This window comes from Lithobates pipiens, unplaced genomic scaffold (genome assembly GCF_037356315.1).
Source record: "Lithobates pipiens isolate NorthernLeopardFrog02 unplaced genomic scaffold, aLitPip1_a1.2 Scaffold_22, whole genome shotgun sequence".
In the NCBI taxonomy this organism is placed as follows: Eukaryota; Metazoa; Chordata; class Amphibia; order Anura; family Ranidae; genus Lithobates; species Lithobates pipiens.
The window spans coordinates 263,193,366-263,209,633 of record NW_027507784.1 but is presented as its reverse complement, the minus strand read 5'-3'; the positions used below and the strand labels follow the sequence as shown (position 1 = coordinate 263,209,633).

At 44.8% G+C, this 16,268-nt stretch overlaps 1 protein-coding gene across 1 annotated transcript in view; it reads right to left on the bottom strand.

The window, feature by feature from the left end:
* RSPH10B (radial spoke head 10 homolog B) overlaps positions 1-16,268 on the bottom strand; it is an 82,334-nt gene that overhangs the window by 28,869 nt on the left and 37,197 nt on the right. Inside the window, exons 11-14 of the mRNA XM_077449030.1 lie at positions 12,127-12,316; positions 10,160-10,268; positions 6,471-6,550; positions 5,774-5,922 (exon numbers count right to left, since the gene is read on the bottom strand). Coding sequence (XP_077305156.1) covers positions 5,774-5,922; positions 6,471-6,550; positions 10,160-10,268; positions 12,127-12,316 — 528 coding nt within the window. The remainder of the gene's footprint in view (positions 1-5,773; positions 5,923-6,470; positions 6,551-10,159; positions 10,269-12,126; positions 12,317-16,268) is intronic.

Below are 16,268 nucleotides of genomic sequence, written 5' to 3'. Positions count from 1 at the left end.
CAAGTACGCAGGCAAAACGATGCCATGCCGTGCTTGCGCTGGTTTGTTTGGGGGACAGGAGCCACACTGGGGCGGATGTTTTGGCAGCTCTGCAGGGGCAGGCCGAGAGGTGGTTGACGCCACGCCAGCTTAAGCCAGGAATGGTGGTTTGTGACAATGGCACCAACCTCCTCTCCGCCCTCCGACAGGGACAACTGACCCATGTGCCCTGTGTAGCTCACGTCCTTAACCTGGTGGTGCAGCGGTTCTTGGGCAGGTACCCCGGCTTACAGGATGTCCTGAAGCAGGCCAGGAAAGTCTGTGTGCATTTCCGCTGATCATTTAATGCCTGTGCTCGGCTGGCTGAGCTCCAAAAGGAGTTGAACCTGCCCAAGAACCGCCTTATATGTGACATGCCCACCAGGTGGAACTCAACGTTGGCCATGCTGCAGCGGCTGCACACGCAGCAGAGGGCCATCAATGAGTACCTGTGCGACTACGGCACCAGGACAGGGTCAGGAGAGCTCGGTTTTTTCTCACCACGCCAGTGGGGCATGATCAGGGATGCATGCACTGTCCTGTCACCGTTTGAGGAGGCCACAAGGATGGTGAGCAGTGACAGTGCATGCATCAGTGACACTGTACCTCTTGTCCACCTCTTGGAGCATACGCTGCGTGGAATAATGGACAGGGCACTTGAGGCAGAACAGAGGCAGGAAGAGGAGGACTTCCTTGCCTCTCAAGGCCCCCTTTATCCAGACAGTGTTCCTGCTGTGCCACCCATCACACAGGAAGAGGATGAGGAGGAGGAAGAGGAGGAGGAGGATGATTGTGTCAGCATAGAGGTGGAGGCTGGCACTCAGCATCAGCAGCAGCAGCAGCAGCAGCAGCAGTCTTGTAGGGATGATTTACAGTCCCAAGAAACACGTGGACTTGTACGTGGCTGGGAGGAGGTAGCTGCGGATCATGTTGTCCTTAGTGACCCAGAGGACTCCGGACCGAATGCCTCAGCTAACCTACGCTGCATGGCCTCCCTGATCCTGCAAAGCCTGCAGAAGGATCCTCGTATTCTTCGGATCAAGGAGAGGGACCATTACTGGCTGGCCACTCTCCTTGATCCACGGTACAAGGGTAAGGTTGCCGACCTTATCTTGCCATCGCAGAGGGAGCAGAGGATGAGACATCTCCGGGAGGCCTTGCAGAAAGGTCTGTGCAATGCGTTCCCAGAGACTGGGAGGTTACAAACTCCTGGTCCTGGACAACGTGTTGCTGAGGCATCGGTCAGAAGGAGCGGAGGAGAAGGTGGCCGTCTGACTGATGCTTTCAGACAATTTTTTAGTCCGCAGCCCCAAGGTATGATCGGTTCCAGCACCCATCGCCAGCGTCTGATTTACATGGTGCAGGAATACCTAGGGGCAAGGTCAGACTTGGACACCTTTCCCACCGAAAATCCTCTGGCTTACTGGGTCTTGAGGATGGATCACTGGCCAGAGCTTGCACAGTATGCAATTGAGCTACTGGCCTGTCCTGCATCCAGAGTTCTTTCGGAACGCACCTTCAGTGCTGCTGGTGGCTTTGTTACCGATCACAGGGTGCGCCTGTCCACCGAATCAGTTGATCGACTGACCTTCATCAAGATGAATCAGTCTTGGATCACCCACAGCTACCAAGCACCTGAAGCTGATGTAACAGAATAATTTTTTTTGAAATATCACATCCCTTCAAGACTGCCTATGCTGATGCTGAGTGACTGTCCTGTTATGTTGATTGTCTATCCTCTTCCTCCTCCGCTAATATGTTGGAAGAACATTTCTGGTTCTGGGTGATGCCTAAGGCCCAATTTTTCTGCCCCTGTTTAACAGGGGCATTTAAGTACAATTTTTGATGCAATGCTTTGCAGCAGGGCTAATTCCTGCAATCAAACAAGAGTATATGGGAGAGGTTGCAGTGTGGTGGCACCAGCACCAGTGCCTAAGGCCCAATTTTTCTGCCCCTGTTTAACAGGGGCGTTTAATTACAATTTTTGATGCAATGCTTTGCAGCAGGGCTAATTCCTGCAATAAAACAAGAGTATATGGCAGAGGTTGCAGTGTGGTGGCACCAGCACCAGTGCCTAAGGCCCAATTTTTCTGCCCCTGTTTAACAGGGGCGTTTAATTACAATTTTTGATGCAATGCTTTGCAGCAGGGCTAATTCCTGCAATAAAACTAGAGTATATGGAAGAGGTTGCAGTGTGGTGGCACCAGCACCAGTGCCTAAGGCCCAATTTTTCTGCCCCTGTTTAACAGGGACATGTAATTACAATTCTTGATATAATATTTCACAGGAGGGCCCCTTCCTGTGCCCACCCAGAGTAACGGTGAGGACTTATAGTGTTGTGGCACCAGCACCACAACCACCAAAGGTCAATGTTTCTACCACTGTTCAACAATGGCATGTAATTACAATTCTTGATATAATCGTTCACAGCAGGGCGCTCCAGCGCCCACCAAGAGTCACTTTCAGGGCTTACAATGTTGTGGCAAAACCAACACCTTGTTCCGCCATTTCTGCAGAGCATATAGGGCAGGCCCCTACTTTCAAACATCCAACTTACAAACATCTCCTACTTGCAAATGGAAGGAGACAACAGCAAGTGAGATGAAAAAAGATGGACGACAAAACAAATTATACAGGAGTGATAACCCTTCCCTATGTTTTCCAAAAAGCTTAAAAATAGTTTTTTTGACTGGAGCTACACTTTAAAAATGTACCAGTTGAAAATTACAAACAGATTCAACTTAACACAACAAACCTACACAGTCCCTGTCTTGTTTGCACCGCCTGTATACTGCTATTCTGAGTATATAGGGCCTGGGGGCCACACGCATTTCCTTTTTTTAATATGGGTACAGGGTTCCCCTTAATATGCGTACAAGACCCAAATAGGCTGGTAATGGGCAGGGAGGGCTACCCATGCCATTTTTCTCAATGATTTTCAACCATATTGCAGGAACCAGATATAACATTAAAACCGCAAGCAGTTTTAAATGGTGTTATTTCCGTTTAATGTCATTTTGTGCAGGGACTGTTCTAAACACGGGAAACACGTGGCACTTCACAGGCATACTACAGACACCCCCCAGGCACCATATTAAAGGAATATTTCACTTTTTTTTTCACTTTAATCGTCATTAAAATCAGTGCTCCCGCCAAAACGGCCATTTTTAAAACTTTTTTTTGCATTGACCCATGTCCCCTGGGGCAGGAGCCAGGTCCCCAAACCCTTTTTAGGACAGTATCTTGCATATTAGCCGTTAAAATTAGCACTTTTAATTTCGAACGTTCGAGTCCCATAGACTTCAATGGGGTTCTAAAGTTCGTACGAATTTGGGGTCCGTTCGAAAGTTCTGGTGCGAACCGAACCGGGGGGTGTTCGGCTCATCCCTACCCATTGCACATGCATGAGCTGTACTGCACTTTGTGAATGGTCTCACAGTATTCTGGGACTTGACGTGTCCCAGAAAATTGCAGGGAGGGAGGGGGCGAGGAAAACTTCCGCTTGGATCGCCAAGTGGGAGTGGGTATCTGTCAAAACTAGGTACCCGCTCCTCCCCACCAAAAAAAATTGCATGCCCATTAATGTGTCAGCAAACAAAAGGGTGTTAGTTTAACCACTTAAGGACTATGATTTGTCCCCATAATGGGCAGGCCATTTTTTTGTGAATCGGCACTGCAACTGCGTCGCTTTAACTGACAATTGTACGATTGTGCAACGTTGTACCCAAATAAAATGTATGTCCTTTTTTCCCACAAATAGAGCTTTCTTTTGGTGATATTTGATCGCCTCTGCAGTTTTTATTTTTTCCCAAAAATTAAAAAAAAAAAAAACTTCATCAGTTTAGGCCAATATGTATGCTTTTACATATTTTTGGTAAAAAAATAAAATTGCAATAAGCGTATTGATTGGTTTGCACAAAAGTTATAGCGTCTACATAATAGGGGATAGATTTATGGCATTTTTATTATTATTTTTTACTAGTAATGGTGGCAATCTGCGATTTGCGGCAGGCAGATTGGACACTTTTGACATATTTTTTGGGACCATTGACATTTATACAGCGATCAGTGCTATAAAAATGCACTGATTACTGTGTAAATGTCACTAGCAGGGAAGGGGTTAACACTAGGGGGCGATCAAGGGGTTAAGTGTGTTCCCTGGGAGGTGTTTCTAACTGGGGGATTGGGACTGACTGGAGGAGGAGAGAAATCTCTGTCCCTAATCACTAAAAACGCAGATCTGTCTCTCCTCCCGTCAGAACATTGACAGATCCCCGTTCTGGCTCTCTATGGAGCGATCGCTGCACCAGCCACACGCTTTAGCGTCGTGCTGCGGGCATGCGCCCCCTATAGCTTTTGAAGCGCCCGATGTACACCTATGGCAATTTGCCCAGGAGAGCCAACCTGCTGCAGTATGATGGGGCTTGTCCTTAAGCAGTTAAAATCATGAGCGGTTCTTGCTGTAGGTCTTAGAGAACTCTCAGCCTGGTACCCCCACCTCTTTACCAACTTTTTCTTCTCTTTATTCTAAGAATGCTTTTTTTATGCTATCTTTTTCACGTTACTGTTCTTCTGTCTTCATTAGCCTCAATATAATTTTTCTCATGATGGGAGCCATGTAAGGACACTTTTTACATTTAGTTGAAATTGTTGTGTTTGAGGCAATCAGGAGTCTAGCCTAAAATGTTTGTAAATGTTCATTTTTTTTTTCTTTAAACAACAAACATGCCTATACGTATCTGCCCTGTGCAATGGTTTTGCACAGGGCAGCCCTAATTCTCTTCTTCTGGGGTCCCCCGCCACTGCTCCAGACCCCTTCTCTTCATTGGGTGCCCCCCCACAAAAAGCTGCTTTCCATGAGTCCCACTGCTATGTCTATTGACATAGACATCAGGACTGGGCCCCCGGCCCTACCCCCCGCTGCCATGTCACAGCTTTTGATTGACAGCAGTGGGTGTAAACCTGATTCATGAAATCTGATATCTGTAGTGTTTACTTATCTCTCTCCAAAGCCCTGAGACCTGTGTCTTTCTGCTGTTTCGTTCCTCTATTATCAGCATGACAAACTTCTGACACGTTCTCTGAGATGGGAGCTAAAACCAGCCTGAAATTTGTGTCAGGGTGGGTGCTATAAGTAGATTAGCAGAGAACTTGTCTTGTCACAGCACAGCTCTGAAAGTATTTTCATTCTTCTGCCTATGTGGAGTGGGGGGGGGGGGGTGCCTTTCCTCCAAACAGCTGTCACACAGTGTAAGCCAAGACTAGATTCCTACTGCAGAATGAAGAAGTAAAAATTCTAACATGATGTAAGAATTCTAAAGAATATAGCAAGCTGAAGACAGCAAATATACATGTATGATTTGTTTCATCTCTGTGTATATCATCTGAGGCTGTTCACTTCACTGGGTATAGGAGAGGGTTTGCATCCACTTTAGGGCTTTACAACCACTTTAAGCACAGTGCATTTACCTCTGTCAATGCGATGCACTGAAAGGCTGTATCTTCTCTGGGTACCGTTCAGGGTGAATGGCAACACACTGCAATGCATACATATGGTGTGCTATGCTGCTTGCACATAATAACAAGGGTTAACAATCAAATAAGTGTAAATGGGAGCCTAAAACACTGGTAAATACAAATTTTAACTAAAGAGAGAGTCGGTGTTCTGAAACTGTTCAGGGAAAACGTATGGATATTTCATACGCTAAAGGCCCCCATGGAAACTTCTCAATAAAAAGAGGAATCATTTAGTTACATTCATCATCCAGACGAAACGCCTCATGGTCATAGTGGGTTCATAAGGTGGGGATGCATTTTCCTGGCAGAAACTTTTGTAAATATCCCAACACTTGTCAATGTAAGACATTGCATACTCAGTCTTCTGGGCTTCATGGAATAAAAGCCCTGTAAATTACAAAAGACACTCAGATTAATTAAACTAAAGCTACATTTCAGGCAAGTACCTAAAATACATAATTGGATTGTCTACATGTGATCAGTTTTACTTGCCAAGAGATTTGTTACTATATACAGCAAATTTTATAATCCTGGCACTAGACAGCACAGGCAGATCCTTAAAAAAAGAAAAAAATCCTGTTTCTTGAAATCTACATTGGTAAGAGAAATTCTTATTGAAATCAGTGGCTGTTCAACCCTTTCAAAGGACAAGACATACTGTATATAAAATGCTGTTCCTTCACCAACTTTATGTACACAAAATGAACGTTGCTCCTCAAACTTCCCATTTAAATTGTACACAAAAAATAATACTGGTCTTCAAACTACTCACTTTACGTATGTGTACATAAAATTATTTTTTTGTTTCTGGTTTTAGATGCATTTTATGAAAACTATAATGTTTCTGTTGTGTCCCTGTGGTTAAGATCTGCAAAAAAGTTTACTACATTACTTACATTATATATACTGTGTATATACATATATACAGCACTGACCTTTCACATTACATGAATTAGGTAATATATTTTGTGCCATAATATTAGAAAAGCAGTCCACAAGGGAAACCTTTTTCCCTCTGCAAGAAAAAAAAATATTATGCTTATTAAAACAGGTAAAGTATTAAATGTATTACTACTGATATGATTCTTAACTACTATTACATTGTCAATAAGGTTAAAAATGAACAATGTCCAAGTTCAACTTCTAATACCGGTAACTATTGTAAGGGGGCAGGCTCAACTAGTATTGGCAGTGGTAAACCGTCCTCAAAACAGCGACACACAAGAACAGTCCAAGTAGATTTGACCTGCATTTATTTCAGCAAGGCAGCAAACAGATTCATGGCGTGCAGGTCTTGTAAAGCAAGTCCATAGCATAAAACCAAAAAAATGGGCAGACTCGATGGATTAATCCCATACACACCATCAGTTTTTCTGCTGAGCTTTTCCCTCAGATTTACCAAAACCATATAATGGAGGTCAAACCTTCGGAGTTTCAATTTGTATGCAATCAGGCAGGCCCTTGTACTACATGGTTTTGGTAAACCTGAAGGAAAAACTCAGCAGAAAAACTGATAGTGTTTATGGGGCTTTACTCTTTTTCTGCCGTCACTTTTCTATGTTTCCATAAGAAAACATCACCTCTAAGCTTCTAACTAAATAACAGGGTGCTCCATAATAGGTTCGCCATCCAACTTTTTAGTGTTCAGCAACAGGCTCTCACAGCAGAGAGAATGAGAAAGCCACAAGCATTAGTCAGCATTAGGCAGCTCACATATACAGTATAAAGCCTGTGCACAGATGGAACTAATATCAAGGCCTGGCTACCAGGTGCAATATGGACCTAGAAATGGAGGCTTGATCCTGCACACAGTTCTTTAAAGTCTCCAGACTCCAGGAGCCAGAACCAAGTTTGTTTTCTTCATGTTTGTCATAAACCCTGGAGCCCCTTTACCATGTATAGGTGAGAAGCCTAAGAGACCCATATACATCCACAATCCTGACAATCAGTGCCTCACATACCCTCACCCTCTGGTCAGACCTGTGGCAAGGAACACATCTTGCTAAAATACACGTGGACACGTGATAGTTCATCAGCTTTTCTTTGTTGGGCAGTTGTCCTATGTTCTACATAAAATTCAGTCTTGCGTTGTTCCCTTCATTCTGAGCCAGGGGCGTAACTATAGGGGGTGCAGCAGTCGCGACCGCAACTGGGCCCTGTGATGCAGTAGGCCCATGCAGCCCCCTCTACATATGGCCGGCAGCAGCATAGGCAGCTAGGGGTACCAGTGCAGCATGCACACCTGTGTCCTTGGCCGGTTCCTCAGAGTACCTCTCTCCTGCTCCATGCATTGCCGCTCAGTCTGATGTCTGTTCTCCCCAGCCAAAGTCCGCCCCCCCCCCCCAGAGTTCGGCCCACACTGCACTGCATACTTCTCCCAGGTAAACAAACTTTAAGCACACAGATGCAGTGCAGCCCTATGAGAGCCCCCAGGAGGACACTGCAGGCTTGTCTGCCAGCCCCCCTCCTCCCCCGTCATACACAGATGATGAAACGTCTTTCTGGGAGATATGCTGATCGCCCGTCCAGCACATTGGATGGAGCCCAGGCCAACATGGATGAGTGCGCGGCCTACAGCTTGGTCATGGTAAGTGAGAGGACCCCTTCCCCCACACACCATTACATAACCCCTCCATCTCCCCCTGGGGACAGGGACCCCTTCTCATGTGGGGACAGGGACCCCCACCTCCCCTGGGGACAGGGACCCCTTCTCACCTGGGGGCAGTAACTTCATCTGCCCTGGAGAAAAGGACCTCATCTCTTCTGGGGACGGGGACCCCATCCTGCCTAGGGACAGTCGCCCAATGGGGCACCTAAAAATAAAAATAAAACTAATAAAAAAAAAAACTACTGATACCAGTGGTGGAACTACAGGGCTCACAAAGGTCATACCTGTGACCACGCCCTGGAGTTCCACCACCGGACTCGGAGGGAAGGGCCCTGGCTGGGGTTCAGGGGTGCCCCTTCATGGTTTCTTGCATCGGGGCCCTGAAGGTTCTAGTTACGCCACTGTTCTGAGCCATCCACTATAGTGGAAAATAGTCTGTAATCAAATGGAACTGTCCTCCCAAAAATCCTCCCTCAATGGCTCCAGTGCCCTTGTTATGGTCAGGCACTTTCTTTCCACTACTGAAGAATTCCTCAGTGCAGGGATTTGTTTCCAGCTGAGGTATGCTACTGGATGCTCTTCTCCATTCAATTTCCTGGAACATGACTGCACCAAGGCCAACACCAGAGGCATTTGTTTGTACAAGAAATTCGTAACTGAAGTTGGTGATGGTTAACTTTGGTACCTTACACAATTCTGCCTTCAACTCTTGAAACGCTCGCTCTGCCTCTTTGTTCCATTTCACCTTGGTAGACTTGTTCCCTTTGGTAAGCTCAGTAAGTGGAGCTGCTATAGATGGAAACTTAAGCAAAAACCTCCAGTGGTTTTCTACAATCCCTAGAAAGGCTATAACCTTTTTATACACTGGCTTTTAATTGCTTTCATCTTTGCTTAAATCAATTAGAGGCTTTATGGCCTCCAAGCCCAATGCTGAAGTCCAGATAGCGGGCTTCATCCATGCTTATTGAGCATTTTATGTATAGGCTGTTAACCAGGCCTTACAAATACAATCTACAATTGCCCGGACTTTCTGTAGATGGGAATTGGTATGAGGCTATAAGCCAAAAAGGGAGAAACATTACTGGTGCAGCCCATGTGGAGATGCAAATGCTGTCTTTTTCTTTGCTCAGCGGCATAGGATAAGCATGAAATACAGATATTTAATTTAGTTTCATGAGGGCACTGCAGAACCTCAGGCTGCCATCCAGCTTAGGCATGAGCACTATGGTACTTTACTACTCGCTGTAAGATTTCACTACAACCCCAAAAGCTAACTTTTTCTATACCTCTTCTGTAATGGCTTTCCAGTGCCCAAACAAGGTTTAACTTTACTTTAACATGAGGCTCAGTCTGTACAATATCATAGTAAATTATGTTTGTTTAGCATAAAACATCTTCTGTCTTTTTTCAAAGAAGTTATTCTCTGATTGAACGAAGTGGAGAGGAGGGACAGTGATGTCATGATCTCCACTTTGTCCAATAAGGTGTTCTATGAAAGACAATGGTGCCAGGTGAGGAGCCCCCTGTTGTCAGTGAGCAGCAGGGCGGCCACTCACATAGGAGCTGAGCAGAACCCAGAAAGTTGCAGCTTTCACTGTAGTAGTATCAACTACTACAGTGATTTCCAGATTCCCCAGAAGCCCACCAGGTATGAGATATGCTTACTTACATGGTGACAAGCTAGACCAATGTAAATATGCAATGCAAATAATACCTTCATGTTCAGCAACCATACCCATGGCAGTAAACCTTATGGTAGCACGATGTCTCACATCGGGCACATAATACAGACTAAGCATAATTAAAATGGTTAGCAGTAAAGAATATTTTGTATGCAAAGCATCAGGCCTTTTTAAATGTAATTAACGCTCTTTAGTACATATTTTAGAGTATATCAAACCATTTTTGGATTTATTTTTTTATCCAGGGTTATCATATACTATAATGGTCTGTCCTCCACCCAAGCTGGAAACTTTTTAAATATTTCACAATTTATAGATGACATGATTTACTTACGGATTCTCTTCACGAGTGATGTGATAGCTCAAATAGACAATATATGTCAGGAATGTACGAAGCAGTATTGTAGCATAGGGGGAGTGTACCTCCTCAGGATTTTCATTTCCTGTTGAATAAGTCAAATCAAAATAAATTTATACTGCAATATCATAAAGAATGTTGCACAAATCAATGATGTGGAATACAGCGGGTATAGAAAAGAATCCCCCCCCCCAAAATAATCGCATTATTGCTTTGCAGCCTGAAATGAAGATGGACACCATTTTTGTTTTACCCAGCTGTATTTACTGGTGCAACTTCTATCATGCAAGTGAAAGATATAACACCAACATTTTAGAAAAAAAAAAATTCAAAAACAGAATCGCTGTGTTGGAAAAAGGATCACCCCCCCCCCCCCCCCCCATGTCAGTATTTTGTTGGGCCACCTTTTGCTTTAAATTGCAGCCTTTAGTCTTTTGGGATATGTCTCTACTAGCTTTGCATATCTAGACTTTTGCACAACATTTTCCCACTCTACGTTGTAGAACTGCTCAAGTTCGGTTCAATTTGATGGTGACCGTTTGTGGACTGCAGTCTTCAAGCCATTCCACAGATTTTTAATGGGGTTTAAAGAAGACATAAATCCCCGATGGGTTTTACTTCTTTTTTCCCCTGTAAATGTAAAAGCATAATGATATGTGCCACCTGCAATTGAAGCCTGCGCTGTTCCCGCTGGTGGCTGCATCCATCTTCACCCCTCTTCCTTCCAGGGCCGCAGACTCGGTCTCTGTGACTGGCCGGAGTCATGTGATGTCACTTCCGTGCATACGTGCAGGAGCTGTCAGTCACGGCACTTGCTAGTGAAGAAACTGCACAGAGGGCCGTTTCTTCACAGCGCATGTGCACTACAAGGTAAACATCTCCTAAACGGCACACGTTTAGGAGATATTTACAGTACCTATAGGTAAGCCTCATTATAGGCTTACCTCCAGGTACAACTTCCGCATTGGGGGTATACAAACACTTTAAAATGTTACTAAACCCACAACAGTAAAATCAGTTTTGTATATGCAGTAAAACATGGTTGTTATACTCACTGTGAAACCTAAGGGGTTATCCTCTGCATTGTGCAAAAAAGCTGTTCGATCCTGTCTCCTCTGATCATCTCCTTCTTCCACTGTCTCCGTAAAATAACATGATATTTACAGAGCCAATGGACAGGTTGCATATGCTCAGTTTGGTGTGGTAGTGTGCCTCTCTTTTTTTTTTTTTTTTAATGGGAGAGTGCATGTGATCAGTACAGGGCCAATCTGCACTGTCCAGACAGAGGGTCAGGGGTCCGGCATTCTTATTGGGCAATCATGGGAGAATGAAAACTCCTCCTACAAGCTTTAACCAGTCACAAGACTGCTCTGACTAGGCCATTCAAGGACATTCACCCTTTTCTCTTTTAACCACTGTGTGGTAATTTTTGCCGTGTGTTTTGGGTCATTGTCATGTTGGAAGGTAAATCTTCCTCTCATTGACAACTTTGTGGGAGAGGGCTGCAGATTTTACTCAAGACGGTATTTTGCCCCACAAATTTTTCTTCTATCCTGACAAGTGATCCAGTCCCTGCTGCAGAGAAACACCCCCATAACATCATATTACCACCCCCATGCTTTACTGTAGGAATGGTGCTAATTGGATGGTGATCTGTATTGGATTTCCGCCAGACATATCGTTTGGTGTTGAGGCCAAACCATTCATTTTTTTAGTCTTATCTATTAGTGAATTTAAATTTGCTAGTGGATCACCAGGTGAAAACAAAGGGAAAAAATACCTAATGCAGCCACTATAGCTAATGATTAGTAAGCTACAATATATTACAGTTTTGGTTTTGGCTTTAATATCACTTTAACCTTGACACGGCAGTTTAGTAATACACTGAAAGACAAATGTATTATAATGACATTATTGTTAAAATAAAAGGTAATCTAACTCACCAGCTAGTATGCGATCCATTCCAGAAAGTGTAAGGTTATGATGGTGGAACTTGCAGTCTTTTAGAAATCTCCAAAATTGTAATTTTGTCATTAGGAAAGCATTATCAAAGCAGTTCTCATTCCCCAGACTGCTGTAATACTTGTATGTCTTCTTCAGCCATGTAAGGTTCCGCAGGATACCATATTCTACCTACACATAGCCCAGAGCAGTGTTATTCGAAATGTTCTTAAAGTTCAATTCCCCCATACCTGACGACAGTCTGCCTTGTGAAATATTCCTTTTCTGCCCACAATCTTTACTGTGCAATTCTGCCCGGAACCATACAGCCTTTGCAGATAAATGCCCCCTCCATCCTCTTGCTGATTACAGCTGAACTCCAAGATAAACAAATATTGACTGAATTTCAATAGGCATATGTATTATTAGCTGAATCTTGGTGTACTATGAGTATTTCTTCCAGATCTATGCAGTAATCCATTGTGGAACTTTGCAGAGCTTCCTGTAATAAAGACTGGTCACTCACAGCATCTCTCTCCTTGTGCAGGGTGACTGGTCTTGTATCTGCCCCTCTTGTATTTTTGTACAGACAGCTTGTAGTGGGTGGAGCCCGATGCGCCACTCACAAATTTCTTCCCTCTGCACAATATACAGGATGTCACTGCTCCTTCTACAAGGTAATATCTGGGTCTGCAAAGGCATTCGGTGGATGCAAAGTGGATTTAAATGCTTCGTGGCTATTGTGGAATATACCGTATTTGTCGGCGTATAACACGCACAGGCAAGAGTAAACTACTTTGAAGCAAAATAATGGTCAGTGCCCATCTGCAGCCTGATCTGTGCCCATCTGCTGCTTCAATGCAACCTGATCTGTGCCCATCGGCAGCTTTAGTGCTGCCTGATCTGTGCCCACCTGCAGCTTCAATGCAGCCTGATCTGTGCCCATCTGCAGCTTCAATGCAGCCAGATCTGTGCCCATCGGCAGCTTCAATGCAGCCAGATCTGTGCCCATCGGCAGCTTCAATGCAGCCAGATCTGTGCCCATCGGCAGCTTCAATGCAGCCAGATCTGTGCCCATCGGCAGCTTCAATGCTGACTGATCTGTGCCTATCTGCAGCCTGATCTGTGCCCATCTGAAGCTTCAATGCAGCCTGATCTGTGCCCATCTGCAGCCTGATCTACGCCCATCTGCAGCCCATCTCTCATCAATGCAGCTGCTTGATTAATGCCCATCTGCAGCCTCACCATCTCTCATCAATGCATCTCCTGTTTACTCGACTCTCAGTCGGCAGTCACATACACAGTCCTGCCTCCACCATTGGCATTGGACCAGCTCCTGTGATAGACAGAACACTGGTCCAATGCCGGAGAAGGAGGTGGGACTGTGTGTGTGACGTGAGAGCCAAGTTGGAGCCGAGTAAACAGGACATGATGGCTTGGTGAATTCCTCCTTCCTCTCCAAGGTAAACTATTGGCGTATAACATGCACCCGTGATTTGCCCCCCCCCCCATTTTCAGGGGGAAAAAGTGCGTGTTATACGCCGATAAATACGGTAGTTAAATATGAATTTATGTGCATGGAGTTCAGCTTTAAGACAAGTACAGCTTCATTCATTCCTCCAGCCACCCAGTAGAGTACAGCTCATCCATAGGAATGAATGGTGCTGTGACTGAAACGCACAGTAGGAAGGGGCCCCACTAGCCTGCAAAGGCTGTGCAGTGACCGACAGAACTGCACAGTGAAGAATGTGGGGAATAAGCATTTTACCAGGCAGGGTGAAGGGTTTACATAAAGGCCAAGTCTACTAAAAGTAAGTTATCCTTTGAGGGACAATGTATTTTTATGCCCCCCCCCCAGCCTGCTTCATCTCATGGGTCTCAATTCAAATAATGTGGCAAAAAGCCACACTAAGGACAAAAACCTGGTTTAAAAACTCTCACCTTATTAAAAAGCTGAAAAAGCATGATATTATATTAAATAACTAAGTGAAAATTCACAGCCAGAGCAATTTTTTTTCATTTTTTACACAAGTTAAAATCTGCATTTTTGGCTAGAAAATTAATATATAAATAAATTAACAATATTTGCGCAACTGTTTATTAAATCTATATTTTTCAATAACAAGTACAGTGAAAAACTATAGTATCAAAATTATCAGCAGGTGACACTTTAAATGCATTTACATTTCATTAGTTTAACTGTAACGAATAAATAAGCTACCTAGAATTATTTCTCTCTCTCCCTGGTGCATGCGGCAGTACCCAATACGTGTCCTGCACGTGTGTTTGTGGTCATATTTATGTGCACATGGTTGTGGAGTTGCTTTTAAATTTTGTTTTTATTTATTATATTATATTTTCATTTTTTAACACTTTTTTTTTTTTTTTTTTTACACATAAAGAGGAGTTCCCCTTAAAAAAAAATAAAAATAAAAGTCAGCAGCTACAAATACTGCAGCTGCTGACTTTTAATAATCGGACACTTACCTGTCCCAGGGTCTAGAGATGCAGGGGAACAAAGCCCCGCTCGTTCCCCCCTTCGCTCGGCGGCATTCTAACTGTGGGCACAGCCGGGCACCCACTGCGCATGCCACGCAGTCATCTGGGACCTGTCACGTGTCCCAGATGACTGACAGGAGGGAGGGGGCAGAGCTGAGCCCTTCCTGCGCCGAGGGGAAGTGATGCTACCAGCCCGGGCACTGAAGGAGGTAGACTACGAGGGACCCCCTAGCAACAGGCATTTAGAGGTTAGTTAAAAATTTTTACAAAATCCCAAATATTTTTTTTTGGGGGAATTTTGATGATTTTTTAATTTATTTTTTATGTGCAACATTACTTTCACTTTTTGCTATTACAAGGGGTTAACATGCACAGAAGTTAGATAAAGGTAAGGTAAGTGAACTTTCTAATTTTAGCAGTTATGGTGTTCATTGGGTAGCTTTAGCACTTTGAAATGTGAGAGCAGCTACTATGCTGTTTACTACCTCCTGCCCTAACAAACTTACCGTATATACTCGAGTATAAGCCGAGATTTTCAGCCTCTTTTTTGAGGCTGAAAGTGCCCCCCTCGGCTTATACTCGAGTCATCGCCGTCTGTCTGCCCGAACAGCGTGTCGAGCAGACAGACAGCGGCCATTCTAACTTTCAAAAGCCGCGCCTCCCTGTCTGTGATAGGCGGAACACAATTTCCCAGCAGTCTGTGTTCCGCCTATCACGGACATCCGCTCATCCTCATACTACGGACGAGGATAAGAGGATGTCCGTGATAGGCGGAACACAGACTGCTGGGAAATTGTGTTCCGCCTATCACAGACAGGGAGGCGCGGCATTTGAACAGGGGAATGGGCGCCGACGAAGAGCGGTGATCCTGGGACGGGACCGGACGGAGGCTCGGCTCGGGACGGGACCGGACGGAGTCTCGGGACGGGACGGGACCGGACGGAGTCTCGGGACGGGACGGGACCGGACGGAGGCTCGGGACGGGACGGGACCGGACGGAGGCTCGGGACCGGACGGAGGCTCGGGACACAGGTAGGCTGGACACACAAGGCCACACACACACACACACACACACACACACACACACACACACACATGGATGGACACACACACACACAGGGATGGATGGATGGACACACAGGGATGGATGGATGGATGGACACACACACACACAGGGATGGATGGATGGATGGATGGACACACACACACACAGGGATGGATGGACACACACACACACAGGGATGGATGGACACACACACACACAGGGATGGATGGATGGATGGACACACACACACAGGGATGGACAGGCATATCTCACCCTCGGCTTATACACGAGTCAATAGGTTTCCCAGTTTTTTGGGGGTAAATTGGGGGCCTCGGCTTATACTCGGGTCGGCCTATACTCGAGTATATACGGTACCCTTATTATCCTGATTACATACATACAGTGCCTTGAAAAAGTATTCATACCCCTTGAAATTTTCCTACATTTTGTCATGCTACAATCAAAAAGGTAAATTTATTTTATTGGGATTTTATGTGATAGACCACATAATTGTGAAGTGTTAGGAAAATGATAAATGGTTTTAAATTTTTTTTCACAAATAAAATATCTGAAAAGTGTGATGTGCATTTGTATTCAGTC